General features: G+C 40.8%; 1 protein-coding gene across 2 annotated transcripts in view; it reads right to left on the bottom strand.

Moving 5' to 3' along the window:
* Positions 1 to 91: 91 nt before the first annotated feature.
* Positions 92 to 21,089, bottom strand: part of ppp3ca (protein phosphatase 3, catalytic subunit, alpha isozyme) — a 72,665-nt gene continuing 51,667 nt past the window's right edge. Inside the window, exons 7-14 of one of the 2 annotated variants that reach the window (XM_051676773.1) lie at positions 17,245 to 17,322; positions 17,038 to 17,132; positions 16,481 to 16,606; positions 9,826 to 9,903; positions 9,279 to 9,363; positions 8,306 to 8,403; positions 5,339 to 5,386; positions 92 to 2,030 (exon numbers count right to left, since the gene is read on the bottom strand). In XM_051676773.1, the coding sequence (XP_051532733.1) occupies positions 1,852 to 2,030; positions 5,339 to 5,386; positions 8,306 to 8,403; positions 9,279 to 9,363; positions 9,826 to 9,903; positions 16,481 to 16,606; positions 17,038 to 17,132; positions 17,245 to 17,322 (787 nt within the window). In that variant the 3' untranslated portion in view covers positions 92 to 1,851. The remainder of the gene's footprint in view (positions 2,031 to 5,338; positions 5,387 to 8,305; positions 8,404 to 9,278; positions 9,364 to 9,825; positions 9,904 to 16,480; positions 16,607 to 17,037; positions 17,133 to 17,244; positions 17,323 to 21,089) is intronic. The other variant, XM_051676774.1, reaches the window with a different exon arrangement.

Below are 21,089 nucleotides of genomic sequence, written 5' to 3'. Positions count from 1 at the left end.
TTTGATAAATAGTTGTTTTTGCTATCTTTAAAGACCATGGGATTACCTGTATTAGCAAACGTTTTCAGTCCAACAGCAAAGGGGCAAGACATTACTATTTCATGCATATTTTATTCAAGAGTAAAAAAATTGATTTGTCCCATAGGGCATGCTTACAATGTGTGTTTTCATTTAGGAAGTCAAATGCGAAAATGACAAGAAAAATAGTCACAAATCCATAAAATTCCTTCTTTGAAATAAACCACATTTGGACCAAACATGGATCAGAAAACAGTGTAAACTAAAAGACTGTAAGCTTAATTAATTGTAAGAATAATAAGAATATCGTCAAGAAACATAATGATAATATAGATATCCTCTTCAAAGTGAGACACTAAATTGTCCTCGTTTCCATTTTGTTTACATGTGAATAAACCATGCGATCATGCTTTGGCAGCCTGAATGTTGCTTTTCACTGAGTAATAAGTTCATTCACACTACTGAACAACTTCTGTACACCAACTGAACAGAGAGAGAGAGAGAGAGAGAGAGAGAGAGAGAGAGAGAGAGAGAGAGAGAGAGAGAGAGAGAGAGAGAAAAACCACATCAGAATGAGCATCAGTGCCTGTACAGCGAAACGATAAAAAAATAAAATCAACAATAATAAATTATATAAATGAAAAAAGAAATAATTAAATAATAGATTACAAAATAACACATGTTTATAGAGATATAAAAACAAACTAGACCTTAACAAATATAATTTGAAGAGGGAAATAATTCAAGTGTACTATATTAAAACACATCACAATCATAATTTCACACATCAATAAGGAACTTAATTGCATGCACTGATGCGTTCAGTACCATAGATGCTGTTAAAAATCATTGTCCTCGATCATTAATAATCATATATTTAAATATATTTATAATTGTGTATATATATATATATAATATTAAATTGACTTGCGAAATGAACTATGTGCATTCTCTCTCTTGAGTTACAGGCAGGTGAGAAACAATTAGGAAGGTGGCGCCAAAAGTCGAACTCGAGCTCCAACGACATAATTCCTCCCCATCCAGACGCTTGGTTTGATCAAGAGTCTACGTTTAAAAAAACAACACCACTTTGCTCTGTCCTTAACCACTTCATGGCATCTTACCAAAAACAAAATCAATAAATAAAAACCCCAAGGCAAGATTGCATTGTAAGTAATAAAATGTACATATTTTTTGTTAAATGTCCTTTCTTACAAACAGTTTTCTTTTTTGTTGTTTCAAATGTAATATTTATTAATACTAGTAGCAAAACATTTCGAACAGAGAGATCATTTCATTATGAGATGGAATCATGAAGAAAAACTATTAATCAAAATAGGAAAAAGTGTGCGTGGAATTGGTACTGGCTCGTCACCCGCACTGATGAACTAGATGGATCAGGCTTTAAGAGAGAGTTCCTAAACCCTGCCCAATTAGCCTGTGGGCGGAGTAAGAAAGGAACTGACAGATTTTGCCCTTGAGACCGCCCCCTCTCTGATAAAGACACATTCAGCCCTTCAGAGGCATATCACCCCCCACCCCCTCCTTTACTATTCAACACTTCCAAAAAAAGGCAGGGATTTCCCAAATCAGCAAGGTATCCGCTTAAACTGTAAACTTTTAGTCGGCAAACTGATTGCAAGAAAACTGTCTGCCTCCCACATATTTCAGTGAAAGATTTGAAGTTGGATAGTTTGTCTCTCTAACTGGACACTGGAGCAGGGAGGGATGTGTAGGTGGTGTTATGTCATTGGGTGTTTGTTGGAAGTAGGAGGCCTTAAATCACAGGTTTGGCATTGTCCTGCCACACTTCATGGTTGGGCAGCCATTTCATCACTGGATATTACTGTTGTCATCGGTGCCATTGGTTTCTGACATGTTCATCTTGCCCATGGAGTGGCCCACGTGGTTGACCCCATCCTTGCGGGGTGGCATGCGCTCATTAATGCGGTCCAGACCTTTAGCCTCTTCAAAGCTGGTGATCTTGTGCTGTGGAGAGAAGCCGCGGATGGCTGTGGAGAGACAGGAAAAACCCATAATGAACAACAAGTCTCCTGTTTCTCATCAACCTCCTGTAAACAATGCCTGTGTATATGCACACAGCTATATGGAGTCAAGATCGTAGATCTTGTTTGTTTTGATTATTGGGGGATCCCCCCAGAATCTACACCCCTGTATACTTTGAAAGGCTCGCGTTCAACTGTACACAGTTGCTGAGCGTTCGCGTCAAAATGGAAATATGGAAGTATATCTAGGGCTTTACAGTAGGTCTGCTCCCGTAGTGTCAAAGGTTTCCATTTTCAATGTTTATGTGAAGCAGTAAAGCATTGTAACCAATCACAGTCATTGTTGTGTGCATTGACAATTTTGAGGAGTAACTAACTAAAAATAGCAGCGCTACTAACTTATCTACATATTTCAATAGCGTGAAGGTGTTCAGCTATTTTTATCACTATATTTCAACAAGTTATATATAAGTTGATGATATTATCACCCTAACTGTATGTTTCCACTGGTGTGTGGTGAGCAAAGCGGATGTTTTCAGTTAATTTCAATGAGAATCCACCTCATGAGCATCACTCTAATTAAATAAAATCATCTGATCGTTATATATTTAAGATTATAGAATACATAGCTTTAGAGTAGTTAGCTACTTTTTGTTAGTAACTTGTAGTGTAGCTAACACATTTTTTTAAAAGAGTAGCTTGACTTTAGTCTAACTACTTCAAGTTATGAGTAGCTTGTAGCTTAAGCTACATTTTAAAAGTGCTTCTTTTTTTCTTTTTTTGCAGTTCCATAAAAAAGAAGTTAATTGAGTAATTAATATATGGTCAGTTATTTTGTCTACTTTTGCTTGGCTAACAAAAAGATTTCCAAACAAAGCCAAAGCATTAACTGCTGCTTGTTGCAGAGCAACGCACAGACTGATAGCCTGTCTGGAATGGTGAAAAAAACCCCAGTGAAGCGTCCAGTGCTGTTATACTAAATATCGGCACTTTTAGAACGGTGCTTGTCCAGTCAGATTAGAGGACTGGGACTCACTGTTGTATATTCAAAATGAATACTCGCAATTACAATATCAAGCGAAATAAACAACAACAATGTTTTTTGTCACAATCGTGCAGTCTCCTATCTACTACTAACACTGTGTTGTTTTCCCTGTCAGGATCTGGTCTCAGAGAGTGAGAGGTTGCAGAAGGGGAGCACACTCAGGTTGGCTGAGCAACTTCCTGCTTGGAGTTACCACATGCTACGTCCACATTTGAATGATAAGGGCCAGAAGAAAAGCAGTGCCCGACAGACCATATCAAAAAATTATAATCATGCCTCCAGTTTAGATCTCAAACCAGCATGCAGGTCATAAAAAGAATGTTCCCTTAATGTTACCAATCAAAAAGGGCACAGCTGCACATATTGGGCCATATTCATGCAACATAATGAGAACAGAGTTGCGTGTAAATCGTTTGTGAATTCATTCAGTTCAATGGGACAATTTATGTGAGATTTGCTTTACTAATGATTTACACAAAAATTTTTACTGCTCATATTTCATGAATAAGGGCCACTGTGTGTAAACAACATAACAGCTCCTTGAATTTAATGGAATTACACTTTATCTTACTAAAAGCCTTTTGTGATGCTTTACAGTTAGATACATGCTGTGTTTGAAACCTGAAAAATGCTGCCTTCGGAGGCAGTATACCAAGGTAGGACGGCAATAAGGCACCTCTGAATTCAAAGTTAGCTTGTCTTCATCTGGGCAATTTTGACATGTATCCTTCACTGCCTATGATAACCCATTATCCTGTGCGTGCAATTCGGCGGTTGGTGGAAAGAATAAAAATAGTGTCTGACTGAGCATAAATTAATTCATAAACATAATTTAATAATATAATAAACTTTATTCCATTTCTACTAGGAAATAAGCATTGTAGTCACTAATTATTTCCTTTAAGGAATACAAGTTAAGCTCAGTCGACAGCATTTGTGGTATAATATTGATTACCACAAAAAATTATTTTGACTCATTCCTCCTTTTCTTTAAAAAAAGCAAAAGTCTAAGTTACAGTGAGGCACTTACAATGGAAGTGAATGGGGCCAATTTTTTATAGGGTTTAAAGGTAGTAATGTGAAGCTTATAATTTTATAAAAGCACTTATATTCATTCTTCTGTTAAAACTTGTGTATTATTTTAGCTTTTAAGTTGTTTAAATCGTCATTTTTCATCAATCGTCATTTTAGGGTTTGTTGACATTGCATCATCATGGCAACAAAGTTGTAAAATTGGCTATAACTTCACACAGAAAAGGTTAGTAAGTGATTTTATCACACTAAAATCATGTTAACACACATTGTGTGTTAAACATTGTTTATGTCTTTTGGCAATACTTTTGAAACAGTGAGTATTTTAAAGTTTACGGATTGGCCTCATTCACCTCCATTGTAAGTGCCTCACTGTAACTTCGATTTCTGCTTTTCTTTTTCTTTTTTTTTTTTAAAGAAAAGGAGGGACAAGTCGAAATTAATTGTTGTGGTAATCAATATTATGTCACAAATACTGTCCTTTGAGTTTATCTTGTATTGAACCCGGAATATTCCTTTAAGCTAGTACTGCTTTATAAGCTATTGTTGCTAAAGCTCACTTGAATTTGTTCTAGATCATTAGACTGCTGGTATGGTGCTTCGGAAGTCTGTCTTTAAAAGGTGCATTCACAATAAAATGCTGTCTATTAAGTAACTGACTGAATGGGTAGAGAGCAAGGCCCCTGCCTTCGGTTTCGGACACAGCCAAAGTGTTAGCTAAACTAGTGTTAGCAAGCTAGTGTAAGCAAGCATTAGCAAACCAAGCTATGACAAAATATTTGAAAACTGTTAAACACCAACTGTTCCCAGATATGTGCTGTGTCCTTTCCTAGTGATCTTACGTTGTAATTATGTCTTGTGGCTCTTGTCTGGTGTGTTGGTTTGTTGGTTAGAGCAGTTAAATGGATAGTTCATCTAAAAAATTAAATTTTGTCGTCATTTACTCACTCTCATGTTTTTCTAAACCTGTATGACTTTATTCCTTCCATGAAAAACAAAAGTAGATGTTAGGCAGAATTTTAGCCTCGGCCACCATTCACTTTCACTGAATGGAAAAAAGATGCAATGAGACTGAATGGTGACTGAGACTCTCTATCCTAACATCTACTTTTGTGTTCTATGGAAGAGAGAAAGTCAGACAAGTTTGAAACAACATGAGAGTGACTAAATGATGAATTTATGGGTGAACTTTCACTTTAGCTGCAGAGTGTAGGTAAGCCCAATATGCTGGAATTACCTTCTGTGTCCTCTTCTGTCTCGATGGCTTCAATGGCTTCGATGGTTGCTGGAGGGAGAGGAGGGGAGTGTGTTACAGCTGAACAAGCCATGCAACAGCAGTAATGCACAGGCAGCAGTGATGCACGAGCAGCGGAGGCGAAGGGCCATTTCCGTGAGATGCATGCACGCCAACCTGACTATGGACCATAGACCCAAACAATCCTCTCAGCCATTCACTCTCTACAGGAAAGACTGTTCTGCCTTCCACACTTCCTGGGCTCTAGACACCCTACAGGCCTCTAAGAGACTCATTCTCACCTCACCCCAGTTTACCAGCAATGGGTAAACTGACCCACTAATGTGTCCATGCATTGGGGGAACTGAAAGAGAAGCACCCCAAAGCCTGGAGTTTGTCAGAGGATACAGAAAGAGACAGATGGAGAGACAGGTGGAATAGACAGAGGCCCTGTTTACACCAGGATTTAAAGATAGTTTTCCAAAAATATAAATGTTTTCATCAGTCTCCTGCTGTTTCAAACTTGTATGACTTTCTTTCTTTAGAAGAACAAAAATGTTAGGGATTTACAGCCTCAGTCATCATTCACATTTATTGCATCTTTTTTCGTTACAATGAAAGTGAATGGTGACTGAGACTGAACATTGTATGTAACATCTCATACTGTGTTCAGCAGAAGAAAGAAAGTCATATGGGTTTGGTACAAAATAAAGGTGAGTAAATTATGACAGAATTTACATCTCTTTAGCATCCAGTCAGCCAAGACAGGTTGCTGATTACACCTGGTAATAGCATGTGTCTTAAAGTCGGCATGAAATCAAAACTGACCCTATTTATTTTATTAATGCATGTTACTAGTTTTATTGGGAAGGATTCATCCATGCATATTTGCTATTTTCTAGAATATTTTTGACCTCGTAATCTTTCATCAAAATGCCATAACTTGCTCTTCCGGTGAAATTACTGACTCTTCCCTGCTTACGTATGCAAGTGGTAGTCAGTTTTAACCCCGCACCTTCAAGAGTCTTGTAAACAAACCTGGCATCAAAGCAGCTAATGCAGAGATGAAAAGGTGTATTTTCAGCCCCCCCCCAAAAAAAACTCCCGTTCCTTACCCCAAACTTCCTTGGCCACGGGCCAGCTGGCTTAAAATTACATTTCAAAGAAGGAGTATATGGCGAATAATGGCGAACTTGCGGTTGTGTTCGAGACATTTAATGCTTGAATTGCTGCGGTGATCACTACTGAATAGAATGCGGCTCGGATGCCGTTGGAGTTTTTAGATTTTCTCCCCCCCTTTTTTCCCCAATTTGGAATGCCCAATTCCCAATGTGCTCTAAGTCCTCGTGGCGGCGTAGTGACTCGCCTCAATCCGGGTGGTAGAGGACGAATCTCAGTTGCCTCCGCATCTGAGAGCGTCAATCCGCCCATCTTATCACATGGCTTGTTGAGCCCGTTACCATGGATACATAGCCCGTGTGAAGGCTTCATGTTATTCTCCGTAGCATCCACGCACAACTCACCATGTGCCCCACCAAGAGCAAACCACATTATAGCGACCACGAGGATGTTACCCAATGTGACCCTACCCTCCCTAGCAACCGGGCCAATTTGGTTGCTTAGGAGACCTGGCTGGAGTCACTGGATTCTAACTCGTGACTCCAGGGGTGGTAGTCAGTGTCTTTACTTGCTGAGCCACCCAGGCCCCCAGGAGTTTATTCATATATTCAAATGCAGATATCTTGGTATGTACAGCACGAATGTGTTTTTTTCCCTTTATATTTAGTGTATTGTGATTCAAAATGTTGAAATGTTATGATCTTTTACTCGCTCATTTCTCAACGGCTACAGCCACACCATAAGCAAAAACCGCTGTAAGCTATAGTTTCCCTGGTAACAAGTTCTGGCTCGAGTAGCATGGCGGAAGACGTGTGTTTGTGTCTGTGTCGACTGCAAACTCGCATTCAGATATGCAATGCCCATTTTTCACAATCCAATCAAAAGCCGATGGATATACTCCCTACCCTACATTTTTTCTTGTTCGATAAGCTGTTTCACTCTGAAATACGTCACAATATGGAAGTAAAGTTGGTCGCAACTTCCGTTTCATGCCGACTTTAATGTCTTCTTTGATCACTTCGTACTTCAAAGGGGAAAGGGTCTCTGTTTTTGTGACAACATATATAACTCACTACATCAAAGTTTTTCTGCATGATGAAAAAACAACAACAAAGTCAACAAAACAAAACAAAACAAAACGAAAGGAAAAAAACCCCAAAAAACAGTTTCTTCCAAATATACTTAAAATGTAATCTCACCACAAACGTGATTTTTCAAGCCAAATTCTCCTTTTTTTTGGTTGAATACCTGTATTACTTTAACTGCTTGGATGTGTGTGTTTCACATTATTATTATTATCACATTGCATGTTGATATCAGGCATACTCAGATAGTCTGTGAAGTCCTAAGTATTACTATGTATGGGCTTTTCCGATTTTTTTTTGTGATTGGATGGTTGTTTTCTTTTAAAGCCATACATAACCAGCAAAGTTTAAAACCCTTGTTTTAGCGCAAGGGATGATTTACTGGTGAGAATTGTGCTGGTAGATTATCACTTACACTACAAATGTGATGTGGTCACATGGATTTCTGACTACCTTCCAATGTGGTTTGAGTAATTTAATCGTTTACAAATGCGTTTATGCTTGTATTTAGTGCTGACCACTTGTGATCGGATCACCCGGGGTGAACGTAAATACCAGGTATAAATGGCATCAGTGACAGATATTACAGATAGAGTGGGGTATACGGACATTAAAGCAGTAAAAAATTAAAAAGAAATTAAAGTAAGCAGAAAACTACACAGAGAGAGAAAGAAAGAGAGAGAGAGAGAGAGAGAGAGAGATAGAGAGAGAAGGAGACAGAAGGACACAGGAACCAAGAGAGTCCTGTATTAAGTTGTGTGCTCACCACTCTGTAGAGTCTGCTTGCCTCCAGACAGCACCCCACTGGGTAGCATACCGGTGGGGGTCAGGCCTTTTAGTGTCAACACATTCTCACTCTCCTCTCTGCAGGGACCAGATATGACCATGAGAAATAATGTCACAAAAACAACACACACATCACTGATTTTATACAGTGGTCCCAAAAATAATTTGCACTCTGAACATGCATTTGGACACTAAAACGAATATTCCGGGTTCAATACAAGTTAAGCTCAATCAACAACATTTGTGGCATAATGTTGATTACCACAAAAATTTATTTTAACTTCTCCCACCTTTTCTTTAAAAAAAGCAAAAGTCGAGGTTACAGTGAGGATCTTACAATGGAAGTGAATGGGCAAATGTTTGGAGGAATTAAAGGCAGACATGTAAAGCTTACAATTTTATAAAAGCACTTAAATAATTTCTTCTGTTAAAACTTGTGTATTATTTAAGCTGTAAATTTGTTTTACGGTCCTTTTAGGGTTTAGGGTGTTACGCCGTCATGGCAACAAAGTTGCAAAATTGGCTATAACTTTACACAAAAAACATTAGTAAGCAATTTTATCACACTAAAATCATGTTAAAACGCATATTGTTTATGACTTGTGGCTTGTATACTTTTGATACAGTGAGGATTAATTTTCGTGTTAATCAACATTATGCCACAAATGCTGTTGATTGTGCTTAACTTGTATTGAACCCAGAATATTCCTTTAAGTCACACTTAAAAATGTCTGAATGTCATTTAATTAGACACAAAAAATCAAACCAAGTGGCATCTTCAAACAAATCTTTTTACTCTTTATTCAGAATAGAAATGTAAAATATGTTATATAAACTAGTGCATTTGAGATCTCCTCTATCTTTCATATTCGAGACTCAAGAACGCTTTCATAAGCATGTGACCCAGCTGACCACAGACTGAATGACTCAGCCGGAGGAAGCCCCTCTTGTACCTGAGCACGGAGAACATCTTGGCCATCTTCCCAATGGCACGAATCTTGTTCCTAATCACCTCTTTCCGAGCAGCTGCTGCATTGGCTGTGGGTGGAAATAAAGTTGTTTCAGAGTGTATGACTGTAAGCTGAACACCTTCGAAGTCTTCTACATTTAGTCTTTTACATTTTGATTACCATTTACGATCTTAGCAGATACTTTTTTACTAAAGGAACACACAAAAAATACATATATTGTGTTGGCTGCAATTATTTCAGTGGTTAGCTGACTATAGTTGAGATGAGTGCTAAGATGAAACTTGAGTGCCATTATGAACACAGTATCACAACAATTGCAGGACCTCAAAAGCACAACTGGAAAGATACAGAAAGAACCATGAGTCATTCAGGATGTACTTGACGTCAAAGGAAAGGCCAGTTGTGCAGAGAAATCATAATCATGTTTCATGTGGGAGCTCATAAATCATGTTTATCTTTTTTATGCAATAGTTTTGTAACCAAAGGCCAAAAAACATGATAAAGGGAACGAGAGAAGGGGATGTCTCACCGTCAAAGATCTCGTCTCCGTCATTCATCAGCTCATCGTCAGAGCAGATGCTCAACACATTTACCAGCATCTCTGTGACTGCGGGGACAACAGAGACAGTCAAGCGCTGAACATACAAATCAACAGACATTTAGTTGAAAACATTAGACATTTAACTTTTTTACTAGCACAAATGCTGTTAAAGGTGCTGTAAGCGATTTTATCCTAGAAAGGTGTGCAAAAAATGTTCCTACTCCCTGAGACATATTACTGAAATAAGTGTTGTGAGATATCTCGCTGGTCTCTGTGACAGCTATAGACTCTAAACAGCAAACAAAAATATGTTGCGGACTGCGGTCAATGACACTTTCATCCTGTCAATAATTTAGCACATTCTCATAGTGTTGTAGTTGTAGCAAATTATTGAGACTTACTGCCATTTTTAAGCCATGCTGTTCATACAGTTGTCAGTTGAGGGCGCTATTTTGCTGCTGTTGTTTTTAAACAGCCGTTTCTGCATGATGTCTGTCTCAATATATCTCATTTGATATCTATGGAATGCAAGGTTTTGGAAATAGGGGGCGTGACTAGTCCAATGGCTCAGTCTCGTGGAAGTAGAACGGCAAAAATCGCTTACAGCACCTTTAATGTAAATGTAAAAGTACTCTGCAACCATTTAGCAAAAGCTGTTTTTTACATTCTTATTTTTGTTTTTGCTTGGATTTGTTTATATTTTTGCAAGCAACAAACACTGAATATTTCAAATAAAGTAGAATGCATCTTAAATGATCTATCAGAGTGTGTGCAGTTTTTGAAGATTAAAAAATTACTTTTCAAAAATTAAAATTCTGTCATAATCTATTCAATGTTATTCCAACCTCATATTTTTATTTTATATAATTTTTTTTGTGGAACAATTTTGAAATATTTTTACGCAACTCTTGCTATACAATGACAGTTCATAGTGACTCCGTCTGTCAAGCTCCAGAAATTACAAAAACAACATAACATAGGCCCTTCACTGTATCACAAAACAGTCCATACAACTTAAGCACTTTATTTAAAATCTTCTGAAGTCATACAATAGGTTACAATATGTCATTCGAAGTCATTATTCACAGACAATCTTGACCTCGACTCTAGCCCACATTCCCTATCTGTCACTCGCTCGACATTGTGTCGATGTATTGACACTAGGGGAGCCCCAAACCTCTGATCTTTGAAAAAAGGCCAATGAGAATTGGCGAGTGGAATTTGCATGCCACTCCCCCGGATATACGGGTATAAAAGGAGCTGGCTCGCAACCACTCATTCATATTTTTTCTTTGGAGCTGAGCGGTTGATTCTCACACAGCTGAACCCCACTGCCGGTCCATTCACCTCTTTAAGAAGCGTATGCTGTTGGATATACGGCGCATTTCAGCGGCTTTCTCTCCCTCTGCATGATCAGTGCAGAGTACGCCCCTGGGCGCTTCGACAGCCTCTAAAAGAGTATATATTCTGAGAAATAAGAGTATATATTCCTCTAAGAGGGCACGCATTGACGGACAGCGTCTTTTTAAAGATGCCTTTCCGTCTTTGTGAAATTCCTGGGTGCGGTCGATATCTCTCCACCTCCAACGGCCACGATCGCTGCCTCACGTGCCTGGGCCGTAATCACGTTGAGGCAGCATTCGCGGATGGTTCATGTTCTCATTGCGAGAACATGACCATGGCAACATTGCGGTCGCGGCTTTCCTTCCTCCGCAGAAAAGCCACTCCAGCCACCCCCCGCGCCAGGCCTTCTACCTACGGGTATGTGGGACGCCGTCAAGGTTCATTTCCTGAACGTGCCCATCTCCCAGATCGGCCTACTCGGCGACACTGTCGAGGACTTTGCCCAGAAGTTCTCGGCAATACAGCACATCTTGCCCCAGCGCAGCTCAAGTTCCCGTACCCCATCTGCTTGCCGAGTGCGTCCCCCTGTGGCGGTGAAAGCCCAGGCGGCTCCACCTCAGCCCGAGCCAAGTTCTCGGCCCCGGCGTAGAGCCCCCTGCAGGAAGCTGACGCCCCCCAACTCATGGTCCGGCGTTAAGACCCAGAAGAAGGCTCCTAAGTGCCCCTGAGATGGATGACCTGAGGAGGAAGATGTCCGCCGGAACCCTGGAGCTGGTGTCCAGACCACTCCGTCCCCCGGTGGAGGAGAATCTTTTGTTCCCTTTTGTTTTGTGTTCGCTGCACCCTGGACGGGCTGCGGTACCCACATTGTCAAAAAAAGAGCGGTTTCCTCTCTCCCTGGGTCACACAGCAGGCATTCACGGCCGCCGTTATCACGGTGACCAGACACCGAACATTTGCGGCCAGGGCACCACGACCGCCTTCGCGCGGCCGGCCAAACATCATTCACAGCCCTGGCCAGCCGGTTGTGACAAGTTACGAGGACGGCCAAAAAGGCCCTCCTCCTCTATGCCGGGCACATGGAGCAAGGTAAGTGCTTTGAGGTTCCTCTCAATGCGGGCGGCCATGACCTCGGGACGAAGGACCCACCTCCAGGTACATCAGACGCGATTGTCCCCTTAGTGCCCCTCGCCCAGAGTTTGGACACGTGGCTGGTTGGCCAGGATCATCCGATTCGGCTACACGATTCAGTTCGCCAGGTGCCCGCCCCGGTTCAGCAGCATCCGCTTCACCTCGGTGAAGGGCAAGGATGCCGCCACCCTGCGCACGGAGATTGCAACACAGACTCCTGTTCAAGATGCTGACGCAGAAACGCATTTTAGCATCAAGATTGGTTCATGGCGATAGACCTGAAGGAAGCATATTTCCACGTCTCAGTTCTACCTCGACAAAGACCCTTCCTACGGTTTGCTTTCGATGGCTGGGCGTATCAGTACAAGGTCCTCCCCTTCAGCTTGTCCCTGTCGTCTCGCATCTTCATGAAAGTCGCGGAGGCAGCCCTTTCCCCGCTAAGGGAAGTGGGCGTTCGCATCCTCAACTATCTCAATGACTGGCTGATTCTAGCTCACTCTCGAGACCTGTTGTGTGTGCACAGGGACCTGGTGCTCAGGCACCTCAGCCGTTTGGGGCTTCGGGTCAACTGGGAAAAGAGCAAGCTCTCCCCGGTTCAGAGCATCTCTTTTCTCGGCATGGAGTTAGACTCAGTCTCGATGATAGCATGTCTCACCAGCGAGTGCACGCAGTCGGTGCTGAACTGCCTGAAGTCATTCAAGCGAAGAACAGCAGTTCCACTGAAACACTTTCAGAGGCTCCTGGGGCATATGGCATCCTCGGTGGCGGTCACGCCACTCGGGTTGATGCATATGAGACCGCTTCAGCACTGGCTTCAGACTCGAGTCCCGAGATTGGCATGGCGCCGCGGCACACATCGCGTGTCCATCACGCTGATTTGCCGGCACTTGTTCAGCCCTTGGACAGACCTTGCATTTCTACGGGCAGGGGTTCCCCTACAGCAAGTGTCCAGGCACGTCGTGGTTATGATAGACACCTCCATGCTAGGCTGGGGCGCCGTGTGCAACGAGCACGCAGCCGCCGGTTCCAGGACAGGACCGCGACTGTATTGGCATATCAACTGCCTCGAGTTGCTGGCAGTACTGCTCGACCTGCGGTGGCTTTTGCCGTTGATCCAGGGCAAGCACGGGTTTGTCCAGACGGTAGCGTATATAAACCGCCAAGGCGGCTTACGCTCATGTCGCATGTCGCAACTTGCCCGCCGTCTCCTCTCTGGAGTCAGCAGCAACTGAGGTCCCTGTGGGCCACTCACATCCCGGGCAAACTCAACGCCACAGCGGACGTGCTGTCGCGGCAGGTGATGCTCAGGGGAGAGTGAAGACTCCACCCCCAGGTGGTCCAACTGATTTGGAGTCGATTCGGCAAGGCACAGGTAGGCCTGTTTGCTTCCCAGGAATCCTCCCACTGCCTGCTCTGGTATTCCCTGACGGGGGCTCCCCTCGGGACAGAAGCGTTGGCACACAGCTGGCCCCAGGGGCTGCGCAAGTATGCATTGCCCCCAGTGAGCCTACTTGCACAAACCCTGTGCAAGGGAAGGTGCTCCACAGGCGCCGGTTACCTCCGGTAGCCCGCTGTAATATATTTTCCGTAGTACGTTCTCCCTATTAGTCGACCTGCGTCTCCCTTGGACAGAGCCCTCTCTGCCTCCGGTTGCTGTGTTTGTAGCCTCTATGTGCGGCTGGTGAGCCCACATGTCGTATTTGCCACATGTTAACCTCCCCTTCGGGCAGGATATGGTCTCCGCGATGTCTTTTGCCCCTGAAAGAATAGGAAGGGAAAAGAACTCCTTCCCCGGCACGAATGATAGCGTTAGATGGCCCCAGCTGAATCTAAATACTCTGAGGAGAGAAAAACATAGAGAGAAAAGGCCGTGGCTGGTGCGGCCTGCTCCCATACTAGTTATGTCTCTCCCCGCCCCCAGGGATGTGGGGAACTACATAACGTATTTTGGGGCGTTGGGGGAGGCTACGTGAAGACCGGTGCACCTGCTATTATGAACGCAGCAGCTTGCTTGCACCTGCATCGGCAGTCCACGTAACACAGTTCAGCTAGTTGTGGCATTTTGTATATGGACCCCTAGCTTCACTACATTGACACAATGTCGAGCGAGTGACAGATAGGGAACGTCTTGGTTACTGTCGTAACCTCCGTTCCCTGATGGAGGGAACGAGACATTGTATCCCTCTTGCCACAATGCTGTACTACCCGCTGAAATGTCCGGGACCCTGTCTCGGCTCCTCAGCACAAAACCTGAATGAGTGGTTGCGAGCCAGCTCCTTTTATACACATATGTCCGGGGGAGTGGCGTGCAAATTCCACTCGCCAATTCTCATTGGCCTTTTCTCAAAGATCAGAGGTGTTTGGGGCTCCCAAGAGCGACCCCTAATGTCACTACATCGACACAACGTCTCGTTCCCTCCATCAGGGAATGGACGTTAGTATTTAGGAATAAAACATTGTGTGTGTCATGTTCAGTTACTATATCTGTGGGAAACAATGCTGTTTTGCAATCATTGTGTGCCATTACGGACGCAAACTAGATGTTAGCTTTTTGGAGCTTAACAGCTAATTAGATACCTTTCACTACGCGTCTAGTCCACATTTGCGTTCAGTTTTCAAAAACAGTGTGTCATGTTCAGTAACTATCCTTGTGCGACCCCGCATCCTCATGCGTGGACGTTGTATTTTGGCTTCGCTATATAACATAATTTTAATTCATTTAAACTGACTGAATACTGTTCACAACACTCTAGACTGTCGCTTAAGGGTTAAACTTCTGGCACATCCAGTCATGCGACACTATAACATGACGTCCATATCCGTGAAGCGCTTCTATGGGCGCAGAGCCAACAAAAGTGCCTCTGGTAAGAAACTTCTACGTTTTTTCACTGAAACCTGTTTGTGTGTAAAGAGTAGCATCACTAGTTTCGTTTGATATGCCGCTTTAAAAAATTTATTCATTTTTCATGCGTTAGCGCCCTGATAAACATAATGTCTACATAGGTGTTTTTCAGGACATTATTCACTCAAAAGTTGAAAAAACATGTTAGTTATTTTGAATAACTTTCAACATTAACACATCTGTAGGTCATTTCACTTCATTTTAATTGAAATTTTGTTGTATTTTGTTATATAACTTTAGTAAATGCATTCCTGTATTCTATCTTCACTGTGCATTTTCACATTGAGAATCAATGGGTTCATCCAATAGCTGAAAATGTTGCTTTCAGAGGCATTATATGGCGTTAGGATGAAAATACAGTAAAGTTAATTTCGAATTGTTCTGAGACAAGTGCAGACAGACAGCACACTGGAGGTTAAGTCATTTACAAAATAGGGAGCAAGGGGATATCCGTTAGCTTTCTATGCAGCTTAGTGCATTCACTCCTAAAATCCAACCAAAATTTCGAAAAATTTTGAACCACTGAACATGTTTGGCAGACATGGGACAATGGTAATCAGTACATACTGTAGATTCAGAATTTATAATGCTAAATTTTATTTTAACATGGTTGGCAGTGATTGGATAATGCTGGTCATTACTGGTCATGATTTATTCAGTTTTACAGAAAATCAGCTGTAATATCTGTAACATGAATTATCAACACTCCTGGAAACACAATAAACAATTTGATGTAAAAAAATCTTCTAAAAGACTTTCTATAGCTTGGTATTATATACAGTTTCACAATTTCACAACTTAGTCCCGCTGTCCATATATGTGGACATAAGTTTTTAGGACAATTATTTGCTGTAGAATAAAATGTAAAGTGCTATTAGTTACATATCAAAAAGGGAAATGGAAAATGCACACAGCAGTCACGCTCAGGTCTTGGCAGGCTATATATGCAAGAACCATGTTGTTTGCCGTCAACAACACTGACACACCATTTTCAAATCTGGATGCAAGATTTTGCTAGAAGCAAGTTTTTTTTGGAGCTTGACAGCTGTGGTTTCTATGAACTGTTGTTGTATGGCAGGATAAAAGATTCTTTAAAATTTCCTCCTTTGTATTTCATGGAAAAAATAACAGCATATAGGTTTTAAACAACAAGAGGTGAGTAAATAATGACAATTTTCATTTTTAGCTGTACTATTTCTTTAAGACAGGGACAGAGACATGATAGACGCCATGATAGTTAGAGTGTATTGTATTAGCCTTTCATACCCTTCTCCCCCACAAACGGCAGTGACCAGGTGAAGACGTCCATGAAATTTGGCAGCCAGTAAGGGTGAGGGGAGCAGTTGAACTGCCGGATGTTCATTACATTGTTTTCATACTTGAGAACGGCAGCTGAGGATGTGAATAATAAGCATTAGTAAGCCTCCAACATTTGAGTATGCTCAAATCAATAATATGAGAAATATTCTCAAGAGAACATGACTCCCTGAGCCACTGGGGCTGTTTTCTAATCAACTGAAACAAGGCAGGTGGAACTATTGTCTTAACTGTGTCTCCAGTACATACAGGTTTATGAAATAAAAGCAAGTTAATTTGCTAAAATAGCGTGTTTATGTAAGGGATTATGTACAGTCCGCCAAGAGAAATGAAACTAGCACAGTGTAGAGAGATTGGTTTCCAGAGACAACTGTCAAATGTACAGTTTAGTGGTCATTAAACAAACATATCTGAATGCAGAATGCCACAACTGACCAATCAGAATCAAGTATTCCAGAGAGTCGTGCAATATATAATTATATGACAACACTCAAGCTACTACTCACCTTTGTTATTATAAACATCAAGGTAGTTTGGTGCAGAGAAGATGGTAATTAGAGAAGGGAAGCCAGTGGTCTGACTCTTCCTGTACATCCGGTACCTATGAAAAGAGAGAGAATAAAAACCTTTTTGATAATTTAAATATTTAGGTAAGGATAGATAGATAGATAGATGATAGATAGATAGATAGATAGATAGATAGATATACATACCCTGCATCTTGTGCTTCGTGTGCTCGAATGATTGATAACAGGTTATTATTCTGTAGGAAATCACAGACAGCCGGATAACTGCAATACAGAGAATGAGAGAAAGAAAAAAGAATGAGTGTGAATAAGATTTGAGAGTTATAGCAGAGGGGAAGCTTTTCAGTGAATAATGGCTTAAATATCAGCCTGTACTCACATAAAGCTATCTTATGGCTTTAGAAGACTTGGAACATAATGCATGTGTTATTTAGAATACATTAATGGTGCTTTTTTGACCTGTTTGGAGCTTGACAGTTGCTCTTGGTCGTCACTTGTTTTTGTTGTGTGGAAAGAGTTGCGTGATCATTCTGCAAAACATCTCATTTTTGTGTTCCACGAAAGAAAAAAAGTCAAAGTTTGGAACAACATGAGGGTGAGTAAATGCTGACAGAATTTACATTATTGCTTGAACTATTCCTTTAAAAAGAATAAATACACACATGGTTTTAAAGAACAGCTTGTACATAGTGAACATTCATAATTTTGCCCTGTCAAGAACTAATGGAGCCTGCAGTGTGATATACCTGAGACGAACCTATCCGAGGGGATTATTTGTACAGCCTAAAGCAAAATCTTACCTTCACTGCGAAAGTGTTAACAGAGCGGCACATTTGTTTGCCTACAACCTAGAGAGTGTCTAAAACTGTGTGTGACCCCCTCTCTTTTGTTCTTAATTCTTGCCTCGGTCTGTCGTTGGCCAATGAAGGGGCACTACTGCTTTACCACAGCTCTCTACTAATCACTTCTTCCTCTGCATCTCTTTTTCTCTCTTGCTATCAATCGTTCCAGTTTGGGAAGAGGAAACGTGTCGTCATAGCAACACCACACTGCAGAGCCCTTAGGGATTGTGGGATAGATTGCAGAGCTGTGCTGCTGTTGCTGGCTGCAGTGTGGGCCCTTCACTCCCTGCTTCTCCATCTCATTCTTTATGCTGACTACAGTGGGATCCAGAGGCTAAAAGGGCATCCCCCCCTTGTCCACTTGTCTTGACAGCTTCACCCTATTATTTAATATCTATATGGCTGTATTGCCCCCTTTATCAACAGACTATGGATGGGTCATGATGGTCATATTCTAGATGTCCAACATCTGACTAGTCAATAAGTGAGGTGCAGTATATACTATATATTGTTTGGTTTTATATTTTTTACGGCAGTGGTTTAAAAGAATAGTTCACCCAAAAATTAAAATTCTGTCATCATTTACTTACCCTCATGTTGTTCCAAACCGGTTTGAATTTTTTTATTCCATGGAACACAAAAGGAAATGTTAAACCGATTGGTCGCCTCAGTAACCGTTCATTTTCACTGTATGGAAAAAGGTGCATTGGAAGTGAATCGTGAGTCAGGCTAATATTGTGCATAACAAACTGTATCCTAACGAGTCTTAAGGGACAAAGTAGTACGGCTTAATAAGGGTGAGTGATTCTCATGAAACATCAAGAAAATGTCCTAGTCATATTGAACTCAATAAAAAAAAAAAAGTACAAATAATACATAAATAAATATATAAAAAATATTTTTTTCAAAAAATAAAAATAAAATTGAGCCTACATTATAGAACCATGAAGATTTTTTACATTGTGACATTATCTTCTGAACACGTAAGCATATTCTACCCCACAATTCTCATTATTGTAAAATGTCTGGCCATTTTACTTTTACTATTCCCATTGTTTCAAATGCGTATTCTCATTAATGTAACAGTATTACAGTAAAAAGATGCTGTTGCAAATTAATTTTAAAATACAATTTTAAAATCAACAACAACAACAACAAAAATCTATGTAAGACAGTACCAAGGGAGTACTACTATGATATACAAATACATAACAATTTAAATAATATATCTTTCTTTTTTTTCACGTTGCTGTAATGAAAATATAATGACTTTTGCATTTGCAGCTTTTCTCACATTTCAGTAATGAGAATTTGGGGGTGAAATGTGCATAAAGGTCATGAAATCAATGTCACAATTGGGGATGCACCAATCCGATACTTGGATCGGTATCGGCTCCGATTATGAGGTTTTTAACCAGATTGGGTATCAGTCCGACAAGCACGGTCCAAATCCAACAGTGCATGTAAGTAATGGTCATTAATGTCAAGCTCAAAAAATGACATTAAAAAACATAAAAGCAACCATTACAGTAGTCCATATGACTTGTGCATTTTATTCAAATTCTCATAATGTGTTTAATAGATAAATATACAGTCTGCATGTACAGCGCACTTCACTGAATAAGCGCTGCCCTGTTGACACATACAACAGGCTGGGCTCATAATGTGCTGCTATTATTAGCTTTCAGAGTGGCGAGCAATATTTGATCGCTAAACATAAACTCCATCTCAGATGTAGATACTCGATAGTTCAGTTTGCTTGTAACATCCATTGAGAACAGCAGCGGAGGAGCAATTGACCAAAATCTGGATGAAAATTGAATTAAACTACTATGAACTAGCCTACAAACATACACTCAAAAGTCTTCCCGTAGTGTTCCGTCAGGGTTTTAAAGAAAGAAATTATAACTGAAATATAGTATTTTTGTACAGTCAAACTGTAATATTTAGTACTTCTAATACTACTACTACTACTACTACTAAATTATTAGTATTATTAAATAAATGATAATAATATTTAAGTTGACTGGGTTCCAAAAAAATATCTGTGTGATTGGAAAGTGGATTGATATCCTATTACAACTAAAGTGAACAAAAAACAATGTGCAAAGAGAACTGGCTTCTTTTCTGCTGAAGACTTTCACTGGAATTACTGTTAATTTTGCTGCTGCATTATTCAGCAGATAAGGAAACAAAGTTTTTCTTAATAGGCTACACTGTATCTACATGTGTGTTGTTTCTTTACACATAAAGAGTACCCCCAATCAGTTCCACACTGCAAAGTATAGATATTCTAAACTGATTCTAAACACTGATTCTTCGGCTTATACCCAGGATTTAGATATCAAAATCGGATCAAGAGTAAAATATCAAGTAAACAATTTAAACGCATCTCAAGACCTCTGTATTCTGTTCCATTACTTTAGGCTCTGTCTAGCTGTCTTTGAACATACAAGCACATATTATGTAGACGCCCTTCTAAGAAACGTGTGATCGGGTTCAGGTGAACCCATCTTGTAATTATACAAGACTGATTAGTTGACTAGTCGTTTAGGCATCCCAGTAGTCGATTTTGAAAATGTGTCATTTTGTCATCCCTACAACTGACCCATCAAGAACATATTCTAGCTTTGCCCAGCATATTCAGCTAAACTTCTTCATTCGTACAGGTACATTAAGGGAAAACCATATACACAGAGTTTGCATGTGTACAAAGGCATTCAAGTAAACAACAGTACAAATGGAGTGACTGGATGGAAAGGATGAAAAGAGGCCTGATTAAACTCCAACATGGTGATTCAGGGAGGTGGGCAGCTCGAGAAACACTGACAACACAGATTAAAACACACTGTTTCTGTGAGCCTTGCATAACAGAGATGTGTGTGGGTATGTATGTGCCCAGCTAGACTATGCAGCGTTGTGTGTGATTAATTCAGTAATGTGTGCACATGTTCAGTAAGTCAAGTCAACCCAGCTCTCTTGGCTCCCAATTCTTGCCAACATTGCGTTCACCTCTATAATAAACTCTTTCTGAGTGCAAATTATGAGAGGGATTGGTGGGGGTCTAACCCCACTAATTAAGGCTTGAAAACCCCCAAAGCAAGTCAAAACAAAAGGTTGAGGGTTCTTAAAATGTTGGTGCAGCTATCATTATGAGGACTCTCCATAGACATAATGATTTTTATACTG

The sequence above is a fragment of the Myxocyprinus asiaticus genome, chromosome 38 (genome assembly GCF_019703515.2).
Source record: "Myxocyprinus asiaticus isolate MX2 ecotype Aquarium Trade chromosome 38, UBuf_Myxa_2, whole genome shotgun sequence".
In the NCBI taxonomy this organism is placed as follows: Eukaryota; Metazoa; Chordata; class Actinopteri; order Cypriniformes; family Catostomidae; genus Myxocyprinus; species Myxocyprinus asiaticus.
This window is presented reverse-complemented; position numbering and strand designations above follow the sequence as displayed.